Source organism: Peromyscus californicus, unplaced genomic scaffold (assembly GCF_007827085.1).
Source record: "Peromyscus californicus insignis strain IS unplaced genomic scaffold, ASM782708v3 Scaffold_12__1_contigs__length_115047231, whole genome shotgun sequence".
NCBI lineage: Eukaryota > Metazoa > Chordata > Mammalia > Rodentia > Cricetidae > Peromyscus > Peromyscus californicus.
In genome coordinates, this window is record NW_026294413.1 from 69,385,211 (window position 1) to 69,399,135 (window position 13,925).

General features: G+C 42.6%; 1 protein-coding gene across 1 annotated transcript in view; it reads left to right on the forward strand.

Moving 5' to 3' along the window:
- Positions 1 to 13,925, forward strand: part of Acin1 (apoptotic chromatin condensation inducer 1) — a 46,649-nt gene that overhangs the window by 1,566 nt on the left and 31,158 nt on the right. The window contains 3 exon segments of the mRNA XM_052733239.1: positions 224 to 289; positions 7,449 to 7,560; positions 7,934 to 8,053. Of these exon segments, the coding sequence (XP_052589199.1) occupies positions 224 to 289; positions 7,449 to 7,560; positions 7,934 to 8,053 (298 nt within the window).

Genomic DNA, 13,925 nt, shown 5'->3' on the forward strand with positions numbered 1-13,925 from the left:
TCTGTATATTTGGGAGCAGTAACCATGGCTACCTTTAAGGATCTCGTGAAGATGAATGAGAACAGTATTCGTAAAAGGGCTTTTAAGCTCCATGAAAGGAGTATGGTATAAATGTATATTTAAGTAGTTTAATTTAATGAAAAGGCTGTGGGAGAGGTAGAGATCTGGGCTGCTTTTTGGTTTCCCCCTCCTGGTTTCTGATTTTTGCTCTTCTTTATACCAGGCTCTAATGCTAGAAAATTTACAGAAACACTCAACACCCCATGCTGCATTCCAGCCAAATTCACAGGTAAGAAAAAAGATTTGTTTAGATAGGATGTGCTGTTTGGAGAAAATGGTAAATGGAAGGACTTGGTGTTGTGTTTTCTGTGCTTATCAAAGGCAGTATTTTCTTAAATTATTTTTATTACAAGTGTTCTCACATTAGTTGCTTTTTTTTTTTTTTAAAGGTTCATTTTTATTTTATGTGTAGGTATGATTTGCCTGCGTGTATGTCTGTATATCATGTGTGTGCCTGGTGCCCACAGAGGCCAGAAGAGGATGTTGAATCCTCTGGAACTGGGGTTATAGACAGCTGTGAGCCACCATATGGGTGCTGACTTGAACCTGGGTCCTCTACAAGAGCAGCCAGTCCTCTTAACTGCTTAGCTATTGCTCCAGCTCTCAGACAGTTGAATTCTAATCAAGACTAATTTTGCATAAAGACCTGGAGTAAAAAAAAAAAACATATCAGAGGAGCTCTAAGTTAATTTTGGATCCTTGCAGTGGAGTGTGTGCCAAAAGGTATGGCTCTGATTAAGTGTGCCACAAGAATCTAAAGTCACTTATTTGCCATTAGTTTGGGGAAAAGTTGAATTGAATATAGATGTGAAATGAAATAATTGTTTATCAACAACTTTTTTTTTTTTTTTTTTTTTGGTTTTTCGAGACAGGGTTTCTCTGTGTAGCTTTGCGCCTGTCCTGGAACTCACTTGGTAGCCCAGGCTGGCCTCGAACTCACAGAGATCCGCCTGGCTCTGCCTCCCGAGTGCTGGGATTAAAGGCGTGCGCCACCACCGCCCGGCCAACAACTCTTTTATTGACATAGTTTTCTTTTTTTTAAAGAATTTGATCCTTTATTAATAACCCCTTATTTCTAGTGCTAGCTGCTTAGCTATATATAGGTACTCTTAAACATCCCTGAAACCTTTGTTACTTAGGACAAGGAACTTAACATTTTAAGGCCTTAGTTTCCTCACCTGTAATAGGAAAAGTAGTTGGACTGTGCTGGGATAGCTCAGAGAAGACTTTCTTTTTTTTGAGCATTGAGACAGAATCTTTCCATGTAGCCATGATGGCTTGGAGCTCACAGTGTAACCTGTACTGTCTTCAGACTCAGGGGAGTCCTACTGCCCAGCTTCCCTAGTGCTGGGATAGCAGACTTGTGCTCCCTCCCCTAGCTTCTACATACGCTTTATTTTGAAGACACGCTTTATTTTGAAGACACTATTCTATAGTTAAAAACAAAATATAAATTTTGACCATATCATCTCTTAGAATGCTTTTCAGCTTTTAAAAAATCCCTTCATTTAATGTGTTACACACTTAAAGGAAAATGCATTGGTGTCTGGGCCCAGGAGTAGATGAAGTCCCAGGATACTGTGGAAAATCTTTCTGTTCCCCTGTTAATACTAAGCTTTCTGAGGTTAACAAGCATTTAAAAAAAAAAAAAAATACCTAAGGGCCTAGAGAGGTAGCTCACTAGTCAAGAGTGGTTGTCACTCAGTGACTCAAACTGGAGTTCAGATCCCAGCACCTACGTTGGGCGGCTCGAAACATCTGTAACTCCAGTTCCAAGGGATCTAATGTCCTCTTCGGGCCTCCAAGGACGGACGGACGGACGGACGGACGGACGGACGGACACAGACACACACACAAAGGTACATGTACATACACACAGGGCTGGAGAGATGACTTAGTGGTTAAGAGCACTGGCTACTCTTCCAGAAGTCCTGAGTTCAATTCCCAGCAACCATATGGTGGCTAACAACCATCTGTAATGAGATCTGGCGCCCTCTTCTGGTTAGCAGGGACTCATGCAGGCAGAACACTGTATACATAATAAATAAATAAATCTTTTTTTAAAAAAAGGTACATGTACATACACACATAAATGAAGAGATGGCTCGCCGGGCGGTGGTGGCGCACGCCTTTAATCCCAGCACTCGGGAGGCAGAGCCAGGCGGATCTCTGTGAGTTCGAGGCCAGCCTGGGCTACCAAGTGAGTTCCAGGACAGGCGCAAAGCTACACAGAGAAACCCTGTCTCGAAAAACCAAAAAAAAAAAAAAAAAAATGAAGAGATGGCTCAGTAGTTAAGAGTACTTGTTGCTCTTTAGAGGAGCCAGGTTCTATTCCCGGCACCCACATGGCGGGCTCAGAGCTATCCATAACTCCAGTTCCAGGGCATCCCATATCCTCTTCTGGCTTTGAACACTAAGCACACATATGATGCACGTACATCCATGCAGTTAAAACAGTCATACATGTAAAATATATGAGAATAAATAAATCTTAAAAAAAAATAATTTAAAAAAGAAACTACTTAAAATAGTCAATTCACAGATGTAATTTTGGATCATTGCATTTTAGACTTTGAAGCCTTTTTTTTTTTTTAATTTATTATGTATACAGTGTTCTGCCTGCATGTATGCCTGCAGGCCAGAAGAGGGCACCAGATCTCATTACAGATGGTTGTGAGCCACCATGTGGTTGCTGGGAATTGAACTCAGGACCTCTGGAAGAGCAGCCGGTGCTCTTAACCTCTGAGCCATATCTCCAGCCCCGAAGCCTTACTTTTATTAACAAAGATTTTGCAGCAAACATTATTGTTTTCTTATACTTGGAACCCACAGTTCATCGATGTCCATTGAGTACTGAGAGACTCCTTTACTTTAGGTGAAAATAAGTATTTAGTGTTAGAAAACATGACAGAAAACATAGGAAGTATTGGGGTTGACTTGGTTTTTTGGAGGTCTGTAGACAGGTAAGAAGGACTGGAGGGGAACTTGTGAAGAGAAGACTGAAGGACAGCAAGAATGATTGGTAGTGTTACAGAAAGGGGGAAAAGGATTAACCCTGGGCTGGCTAGCCCTTTTTTTGGGAGCGGGGCATGGATGTTTTTTTGTTTTGAAACAGGGTCTCTACATAGCCCTGGCTACTCTGGAATTCCCAAAGATCCACCTGCCTCTGCCCCCCCTAGTGCTGGGATTAAAGGTGTGCGCTACAATGCATGGTGTGCCAAAGGCTTCTTTTTACTCAAAACAAAGCTGTTGGTTGCGTTGGAGTTTTTGAGGCTGGGACTTACTCTGTAGCCCAGACTGGCCTCAAACTATGGCAGTTCTCCAGCCTCAGCTTCTCTTGTGGTACGATTACAGATAGAAGCTATATATGCACTCCCCTTTCTGTGGAAGTGGGGTTGCAAGTGTCTCAAGTAGTGAGTGTATATTCCTTTCCTTGGTCTCTTAATTTCACTCATTGAAATATTATTTTTTTTTTTTATATTTTGTGTGTATGAGTGTTATGCCTCCATTTGTGTATGTGCACCATGTCCATGCCTGGTGTTGTCGGGGGTCAGAAGAGGACATTGGAGACCAGAACTGTAGTTACAGATGGTTGTGAGCCACCATGCACTAGGATTTGAACCCAGGTCCTCTGCAAGAGCAGCCAGTGCAAACTTCTGAGCCATCTCTCCAGCCCTACACTTGAACTTTTGAGATATATGACAAAATGTTTTCCTGGGTTGGTGGAGCTTGATCTTTTGGACTAGGACTTTTTTCTTTTCAGATTTACTTATTTTTTTAAAATTTGTTTGAGATTGATTGATTTATTTATTTTGGTTTTTCAAGACAAGGTTTCTCTGTGTAACAGCCCTGACTTCCTGGAACTCACTCTGTAGAAAGTTTTTATTTTGTTTGTATGCATGTGCATTATTTGTGCCTGGTGCTTGTAGAGGTGAGAGGAGAGAGTCAGGTCCCCTGGAACTGGAGTTACAGGTGGTTGTGAGCTGCAGTGTGGGTTCTGGGAACCAAAGCTGGGTCCTCTGCAAGGGCAACAGTAGCTTCTAACTGCTGAGCTCTGTCTCCAGCCTGGCCTGAAACTCACAGAGATCAGCCTGCTTCTGCCTTTCGAGTGCTGGGATTAAAGATATGCATCATGCCTACTCTTCTCAGTTTTAAGATAAATAGTAGATTATTTTTAGGTAAATTCTAGTTTATATAAAAGTTTAGATGAAAAGGTAAAATTCAGGCTGAGGATATAGATTACTGGTAGAGCTCTAGGTATGATCCCTAATGTGCGCGCGCGCGCGCGCGCGCGCGCGCACACACACACACACACACACACACACAGGGTGGGGGGCACCACCAGCAGGCTACATTGTGGTAGTACACCTATCACCTATACTACTCAAACTGAGGGTGCTGATGCCTAAGGATTTCAAGTTTAAAGCCAGTCACCTTGTTTCCAGAAGAAGCATAGTCCCTAGAATTCTTCTTTTTAAGTTATTTGTGCATTAACATCACTCTTTGGACTGAAAATTTTAAATAAAATTTTAACGTAGTTTTCTTTTTTTGCCATAGTGCTGTTTATTCTTATCTTTAATAGAAAAAGCCTTCCAGCTGGGTGGTGGTGGCGCACGTCTTTAGTCCCAACTCTCAGGAGGCAGAGCCAGGTGCATCTCTGTGAGTTCAAGGCCAGCCTGGTCTACAGAGCGAGATCCAGGACAGGCACCAAAACTACACTGAGAAACCCTGTTTCAGAAAACCAAAAAAAGAAAAAGCCTCTAGCCAGACGGTAATGGCTCCTGCCTTTATTCTCAGCACTCAGAAGGCAGAGGCAGGTGATCTCTGAGTTCAAGGCCAGCGTGGACTACATAGTGAGTTAGAGGACAGCCAGGGCTACACAGAGAAACCCTGTCTTGAAAAATCTAAAAGAAGAAAGAAAATGAGAGCCTTCTGAGAGTTCTGTTTCTTGGATCCCAGATACATGGAGTAGACTTGCTTTGTGGAATTTCTTTGCATTTCCCTGGTATACTTACTTAGACTGTTTTCTTTCCTTTTTTTTTTTTTTTCTTTTTTTTTTTTGGTTTTTCGAGACAGGGTTTCTCTGTGTAGCTTTGTGCCTTCTCCTGGAACTCACTTGGTAGCCCAGGCTGGCCTCGAACTCACAGAGATCCGCCTGGCTCTGCCTCCCGAGTGCTGGGATTAAAGGCGTGCGCCACCACCGCCCGGCCCTTCTTTCCTTTTTTTTTCTTAAATTATTTTTATTTTATTAGCATTGGTGTTTTGCCTGCATTTATGTCTATGTGAGGGTGTCAGATCTTGGCGTTATAGACAATTGTTAGCTGCCATGTGGGTGCTGGGAATTGAACCCAGGTCCTCTGGAAGAGTAATCAGTTGTCTTAACCGCTGAGTCATCTCTCTAGCTCTCTGTTTTCTTTTTTTTATTTTTTATTTATTTATTTTTTTTTAAATTTTTTTTGGTTTTTCGAGACAGGGTTTCTCTGTGTAGCTTTGCGCCTTTCCTGGTACTCGCTTTGGAGACCAGGCTGGCCTCGAACTCACAGAGATCCGCCTGCCTCTGCCTCCCGAATGCTGGGATTAAAGGCGTGCGCCACCACCGCCCGGCTGTTTTCTTTTTTTTAAATCTCTAACTAAAAGAGAAAAATCTTGGGGGCTGGAGAGATGGCTCAGTGGTTAAGAGCACTGGCTGTTCTGCCAGAGGACCTGGGTTCAATTCCCAGCAACCACATGGTAGCTCCCAACTGTCTGTAACTCCCAGATGTGACACCCTCACACAGACATACATGCAGGCAAAACACCAATGCACATAAGATAAAAATAAATTCTTACATGTTTAGAAACTGTCAGATTTTTATTGCTTATAGAAATTACTTAAATTCATGGTTTTTTTTTATAAGGTAATTTGCCTTTGTTGCTTTTAGTAGAATGTTTCATAATTATCTTTATTTATTTTGTTTTTGTCTTTTGAGACAGGGTTTCTTTGAGTGGCTTTGGCTGTTCTCTCTAGACCGGGCTGGCTTTGAACTCACAGAGATCCTTCTGCCTATGCCTCCCAGGTACTGGGATTAAAGGCATGTGGCACCACTGCCTGGCTTTATTTTTAGTTTTTTTTCTTTCTTTCTTTTTTTTTTTTTTTTTTTAAAGATTTATCTATTTATTATGCACAGAGTGTTCTGCCTGCAGTCCAGAAGAGGGCACCAGATCTCATTACAAATGGTTGTGAGCCACCACGTGGTTGCTGGGAATTGAACTCATGACCTCTGGAAGAGCAGCCAGTGCTCTTAACCTCTGAGCTATCTCTCCAGCCCTATTTTTAGTTCTTTTAAATCTTTTTTTAAGGAGTAAATTTTTTTTAGTGATTTATTTTTATTTTATGTGCATTGGTGTTTTGCCTGAATGTGGCTTTGTGAGGGTGTGGGATCCCCTGGGACTAGAGTTACAGACCTTTTTCTTTTCTTTTTTCTTTTTTTTTTTTTTTTTTTTTTGGTTTTCTGAGATAGGGTTTCTCTGTGTAGCTTTGGAGCCTGTCCTGGAACTCACTCTGTAGCCCAGGCTGACCTCAAACTCACAGAGATCCGCCTGGCTCTGTGCTGGGATTAAAGGCGTGCGCCACCACCGCCCAGCTGAGTTACAGACCTTTTTAAGCTGCCATATGGATGCTGGAATTGAACCCAGGTCCTCTGGAAGGGTAACCAGTGTTCTTAACCACTGAGCCATCTCTCCCATTCCTACAATTACTTAAAACTTAAATTTGTGATAAGAATTTTTAAAGCATTCTTTTTTTTTTTTTTTTAAAGGAGGGTGGGGCAGGTTCGGTTAGAGCAATGGTTCAGTAATTAAGAGTACTGGCTGTTCTTCCAGAAGTCCCAGGTTTGATTCTCAGTATCCGTGAGACAGCTCAGAGTTAGATGCTTGTATCCAAACCTAGGGCATCGATGCCCTCCTCTGAACTCCTTGGGCACTTTACACATGTGCTGCACAGACTGTACACAAACAGCCAAAACACCCATACACATAAAGTAAATTTTAAAAAGTTTTCATTCATTAGAACAAAATTCATTATAAAAATATTATGAAGCTAATTTAACCAGACTCAAAGTATGTACATCGCCATGAGTACATGCTTCTCTGCATTTAGAATAGCCATTCCTAAGCTATGGAGCTTCACATTGGATTTTAGGCTTTGTCTGTCTAAATATATTTTTATGTACTTATCCATGACAAAAACAAAAGAATAAAACTAAGAACCTATGGCAGGATTGGAACTAGAAAAACAATTAGCTTAGCCTCTTATTTCATGACTCAGGTATCTGTTACCTGCACTCAGACCTTCCTAGTCACCTAATAGCTGCCTCCTTAGACGCTCTTATCCCATCTCCTCTACACAGATTGGGGAGGAAATGAGCCAGAACAGTTTCATAAAGCAGTACCTGGAAAAGCAGCAGGAGCTTCTGAGACAGCGTCTAGAACGGGAAGCTCGAGAGGCTGCAGAGCTTGAAGGTAAGCCCGCTGTCACTTCTAACAGGTCTTTGGTCTCTGTCACAGGTAGATGGGTCTAACTAATGGCAGGAGTAAGTCAGGTGAGACTGCTGCTCATCTGCTTTCAGTGTTTTGTGATGCCAGATGAGTTACAGTCAGACTATGTCAGGGAAAGAGATGCTCAGTTGGACTGAATAGAAGAGGAGGTGGAAAGAAGTCATGCACCATGTCAGTGAGGTAGAGCTTAGCACTAGGGAGGTGTTTTCTTTTTGTTCAGTACTCTTTGGTGTGTGTGTCTGTATCTATAACTTTGCCTGCCGTCCTTCACGCCTACATATCCCACATGCTGAGCCCTTCACTCCCTCCCTGCCCCGACCCACTGTGTACTTTGCAGAAGCTTCAGCTGAGTCGGAGGACGAGATGATCCATCCTGAGGGAGTGGCTTCCCTGCTGCCTCCTGACTTTCAGAGCAGCCTGGAGAGACCAGAGCTGGAGCTCAGCAGACACTCGCCCAGTACGTATCTCCCTCCCCACTGCGCTGTTTGTCCATCCTGCGTAGTTGGTGGGGGAGGTAGTGATGCCTCCTTTCATGATAAGCCTCCATGAAAGCCTGAGGAGAGTTCTGTAAAGCTGATCTTTGACGTCTGTTTTTAGAGAAATGATGTCTTTTTTTGAAATGTGATTTTACTTACATGTTAACTACTAGGTGTCTTAACAGTTAGTATGATTTTTCTCTGTACCTTTTCAGTCTTTTATATACCTCCAAATTTAGCAACAGTCACAACTTACTTTCATCTCTTTGTTGTATGCATACATCTAGTCACCACCACTCTTGGATTTGACATCTACTGTTTATTATTCAACACTTCTTTTTATTACCTGCCTGTTGTATACCAGGCATATGCTAGACCCCAGGATATACTAGAAAAAAAGATGTCTGCTCTAAGGAAATTTACAGTCTAGTAAGTAGATGGGTATTGATAAAATCATTATATAATCACAGTTATTTAATGCTATTAAAGGCAAAGCACTGTTTTGTGAACATATTATAAAGAGCTTAACCTAATTTGTTTAATTGGTTCAAGCAAGATTAATTTTTTTTACATGATAGTAATATTAGGTACCTCATTTTTCCTATTATCTCAAGTAAAAAGACTATAAATACAGCCTTTGTCTTTTGGAAAGATTTTAATTTTGTTTTGTTTTTTATGATAGGTCTTGATATGTAGCCCTAGCTGTCCAGAAACTCACTAATATAGACAAGGCTGGTCTCATACACATACCCACCTACCTTAGCCTCCTGAGTGCCTAGCAAAAATTAGGATTTTCAAGGCAGTGTGTATGTGTGATGGTGGACGTTAGGTAGGTGTAGTAAGCCAATGTGTAAATGAACAAATATTTTCAACTGTTAGTACCGTTAATGGTTATCAGGATTGTTAAATATGGACAGTCCCTCCATATTTAACACTGTTAGGATATGTGTGTTTTCAGCTCTTCTGATTAGCGTAGAATTCCTTGAAAAGGATAAATTTTTTTGGAAATATTTATTGGAGAGAGAAATTTCATGTAAGGTTGAAAGAAAATGAAGGACCTTTGAGGCTAATTTTAAGTGAGGTTGGTTAATGTCTATATTTCTTGATCCTAGTCTGAGTACTTGAGGGAAATTTTTGGAAATTATTTATTTTTATTTTATGTATATGACTAGTATTTTGCCTGCATGTATGTATGTGCATCACATGTATGCCTGGTACCCAGGAGAGCTATAAGAGGGCATTAGATGCCCTGGAATTGGAGTGATAGGTAGTTGTGAGCTCACGTGAGTGCCAGGAACTGAACCTGGCTCCTCTGTAAGAGTAGTAAGTGTTCTTAACCACTGAGCCACCACCATGCCTGTTTTGTTTTCAAATCCCCGCCGCCCCCCCCCCCCCCCAGACAGGGTTTCTCTGTGTAGTTTTGGTGCCTGTCCTGGATCTCGCTCTGTAGACCAGGCTGGCCTTGAACTCACAGAGATCTGCCTGCCTCTGCCTCCCGAGTGCTGGGATTAAAGGCGTGCGCCACCACCTCCCAACTCCCCCTCTTGCCCCTTTTTTGAGCCTCATGTAGTGTAGTCTAGCTTCCAGTTCACTAAGTAGCCAAGAGTTACCCTTGAACATCAGCTTCCCAAGATGTGGGTTATGGTATGCTCCATCACATCCTGCTTTATTCAGTGCTAAAGATCAAACCTAGGGCTCGGTGCATAATGGGTAAGTACTCTACCAACTGAGCTATAGCCCCAGCTGAAAATTCTGATAATAATTTTTTTCTTTTTGTCCCCCCACTTTGTTTATGGATCAAATCCAGAGCCTAGCATATGCTAGGCAAGTGCTCTGTCCCTTTGAAATGTTATGTGTATGAATGTTTTGCCTTTGTGTATGTCTGTGCTCCACAAGGCCAGAAGAGGGGATCAGATCCCATGGAATTGGAGTTATAGACAGTTGTGAGCCACCATTATGGGTGCTGGAATTGAACCCAGAAGAGTAGCCAGTGCTCTTAACAGCTCAGCCATCTCTGTAGCCCACCCCTCCCTTGCTACATTTGGAGTATGTGGGGGTTGGGGGGGATATGCCACAGAACATGTGTGGAGGTCAGAGGACAACTTGTAGAAGTTTGTTCTCTCTACCATGTGGATTCTGGAAATTGAACTCAAGTCATTAGACTTAGTCTCAGTGCCTTTACCTTTAGCCATCTTGCTGGCCATAGACACTTCTCTTTTTGTGTGCGTGCATGCATGTGTATGTGTGTGTTGCCAGCCCCCCTGGAAAATTTTTAATAAATTTAACACAATTTTGGAGTGATTGAAAAGTTCTCCAGGGACATCTTTTTCCCCCCAATAGGGAAATAGCTGACTGTCACTTGGTTCATTCTGCTCTTTGTTTGTTTGTTTTTCGAGACAAGGTTTCTCTGTGTAGTCCTGGCTGTCTTGGATCTCGCTCTGTAGACCAGGCTGGCCTTGAACTCACAGAGATCTGCCTGCCTCTGCCTCCCAAGTGCTGGGATTAAAGGAGAGCGCCACCACCGCCCGGCTGGTTCACTCTGCTTTTACTGCTCTTTTCCACGGATTATAAAGCCAGGAGGAAAGAGAGAAAGTCTATTATAAGTGAATTATCATCATTCTCAAAAGTCATGGAAATATGTATTAGAATTTGTGCTATATACATATCTCTGTTAGGAGAGTATATGGGGCATTAGCACATGTATTGTCTGTTGGTGAAGAGAATAATTGCACATAAAACTTTAAAAATAGAAGATAGTAAAGTACATGACACAAATGATGCACATAAAAGATTTTTTAAAAGATTATTTTCCATATTTAGTTATATGTATCTGTTTGTGCGTTTGTTCACAGGAGAGCACTGGATCCCCTGGAGCTAGAATTACAGGTGTTTTAGCCACCTGACATGGATGCTGGGAACCAGGCTAGGGTCCTCAGGAGGAGTGGCACACGCTCTTAACCACTGAGCATCCCTTTAGCACTCTACCATAGGATTTTTTAAAAATTGCATTCATTTGTTTAGTGTGTGTGTGGATGCACCAATGCCAAGATTCCATGTGGAGGCCAGAGGACAACTTAAGTTGACTCTCCTATCATGGATTACAGGGATTGAATTAAGCTTAACAAGATGATATCTTTACCCACTGAGCCATCTTGTCTGCCCTTTGTTTTATTTTGTTTTTGTTTTTCTGAGACAGGGTCTCTCCCTGGAGCTTGCTCTGTACCAGGCTGTTTCAAACTCACCTCTCTGCCTCTGGAGTGCTGGGAGTAAAGGTGTGCACCACCTAACCTGGCTGTTTTGTATTTTAAGGCAGGGATTTGCCATGTAGCCCCAGGTTAAACTCATTCTTGAGGTCTATCTTCCTTGTCTCTCAAGTTTTAATATTTTAGGTATATACAACCGCATCATAAGAGTGAGAGATCTGGGGCTGCTTTTCCAGGGGATCTGAGTTTGATTACGCAGCATCCACAAGGTAACTAACAACCATTTATATCTCCAGTTCCAGGGGGATCTGATACCTTCTTCTGACCTCCACAGGCATCAGGCATACAAATAGTACATAGAAATACATGCAGGCAAAAATATTTATATACATAAAGTTTTTTTAAAAAGTGAGCAATTTCAGGACTGGAGTAATTAGAGATTGCCTCATGGCAGAGGTCTAGATTTGAGACGGTCCTTAGAAACCAGTACAGTTTAAATTGGCCCAGAGACAAGAGAATTGTTTTTAGGATAGTACAGAAACATAAAGATAGGAGTACTGCGTTTTTTTTAGTGTGCATGTGAGTATATTCCAGATGTGTTTGAGTTTCTGAGAAAGCCAGAAGAGGGAGTCATATTCTGGAACTGTAGGTGATTGTGAGCCTCCCAATGTGCGTGCTAGGAACCAAACTCAGGTACTCGAAGAGTAGCTAGTGCTCTGAACGGCTGACCCATGTTTCCAGCCTCTCCCTCCCTCCTCACTGCCCCCACTCCATGATATTTTCAAAGGAGGGACAACAGACTTAGACTAATACCACCAGAGTAGTTATTAGTTTTCAGAGATACTTAGAAAAACAATTTAAAACAGATTGAAATAATATTACAAAAGTCTTCCAAGTGCCAAGCCAGTAAAAACTTTCAGAATTTTCTAGGTAAGTAGGGAACTTCTGACATTTCTCACTGTGTTTTATGAGGAAGATCTTGTGGGACTTGGAGACAGCTCAGCCAATAAAGTGCTTGAGAACCCGAGGATGGGTCCCAGAACTCGTGCTGAAGAAAGCTGGATGCCTGGTGTACTTGTGATCCCAGCACTAGAGAGTGCAGACTGGTATCCCTGAGGCTCATTGGCCAACCAGACCAGCCTCCTCAGCAAGCTCTTGGTCAGTTAGTGATCCTTTCTTGAAAAACAAAATGGATAGCACTCAAACAGCCAAGGTTGTTGTGCGCGCGCACACACATACACACACACAAATCTTCTCCATTCTAAATGTAATTCGAAATGAAAAATAAACAGTGTATCCTTAAATAAAATAGGTTTCAAAAGCAAATATTTTGAGAGGATGACGGGTTCAGGTGTTTTAGATCCTCAGCAGGACTTTACCTGTGATTATAATTGATAGAGGAAAAGAGTACCCAGAGGGAAGGGGGAGGTGAAGAGTCAAATGAAAAGCCAGGAACTCAGTATAGGACAGCCAGCAGTTGCCTTCAGTGCTCTCCACTGTGTTTACGCCAGAGACTTTTCTCCTAATCTTGGAGATGTGATACAGCCAGGCATGCTGGCGCTTATCAATCCCAGCTACTCAGGAGGATTCTGAGTTGGGACCAGTTTGGCCACTTTATCAAGACCTCATATTACAAAAAATAAGGTTGGGTGTAGTAGCTCACACCTTTAATCCCAGTACTTGGGAGTCAGAGGCAGGGTGGTCTCTTTAGTTCAAGGCCAGTGTGATCTAAACAGCAAGTATGAGAACAGCCAGGACTAGTAGAGAGACCCTAGAGAGACCCAGTCTCGATGATGCTGATATAAGCCCATGGGATCGCTCAGTAGGTAAAGATGGTTGTTACCAAACTTAATAACCTGAGTTTGATTCCCTGGACCCCATGAAATGGAAGGAAAGAACGTCCAAAGGTTGTCCTCTGACCTTTACATTTATGTTGTGGCATGTACATGCCCACATACTTAAACATACACACAATAAGTAAAACGTAATTCCTAGCTGACCTGGAATTTGCTATCTAGACCAGGCTGGCCAGTAAAATCTAATTTTCAATAATTAAAAAAAGATGAGCCGGGCAGTGGTGGCGCACGCCTTTAATCCCAGCACTCGAGAGGCAGAGGCAGGCGGATCTCTGTGAGTTCGAGGCCAGCCTGGGCTACCAAGTGAGTCCCAGGAAAGGCGCAAAGCTACACAGAGAAACCCTGTCTCGAAAAACCAAAAAAAAAAAAAAAAAGATGAAAATACGGTACAGGGCTGGGGATGTAGCTCAGCAACAGAGCACTTGTCTAGTATCATGAGGTCCTGGGTTCAGTCACAAACACTGCAAAGAAGATGTAGGAGGGAGGGAGGGAGGGAGACAGTGAGCTCAGTGTGGGAGAACACTTGCTGCCAAGCCTGACACCTTGAGTTCAGTGAGTTCAGTCCCTAGAACCCAGATGTTGGAAGGAGAGAGCCGACTCCCATAAGCTGTCATCTGATCTCCACACACCTGCCGTTAGTGCATGCTCACTCCCACACGAATACATGTAAGAAGTCAGTCTGTAACTTCATGCTAGGAAGGCTGCTGGGCAGAGGATTGCCTCAAGTTCCAGGCCAGCCTGCACTGTGTGCTAAGTAGCAGGGCAGTAGGCTCTGGTTAACAGCAAGCTGTCAT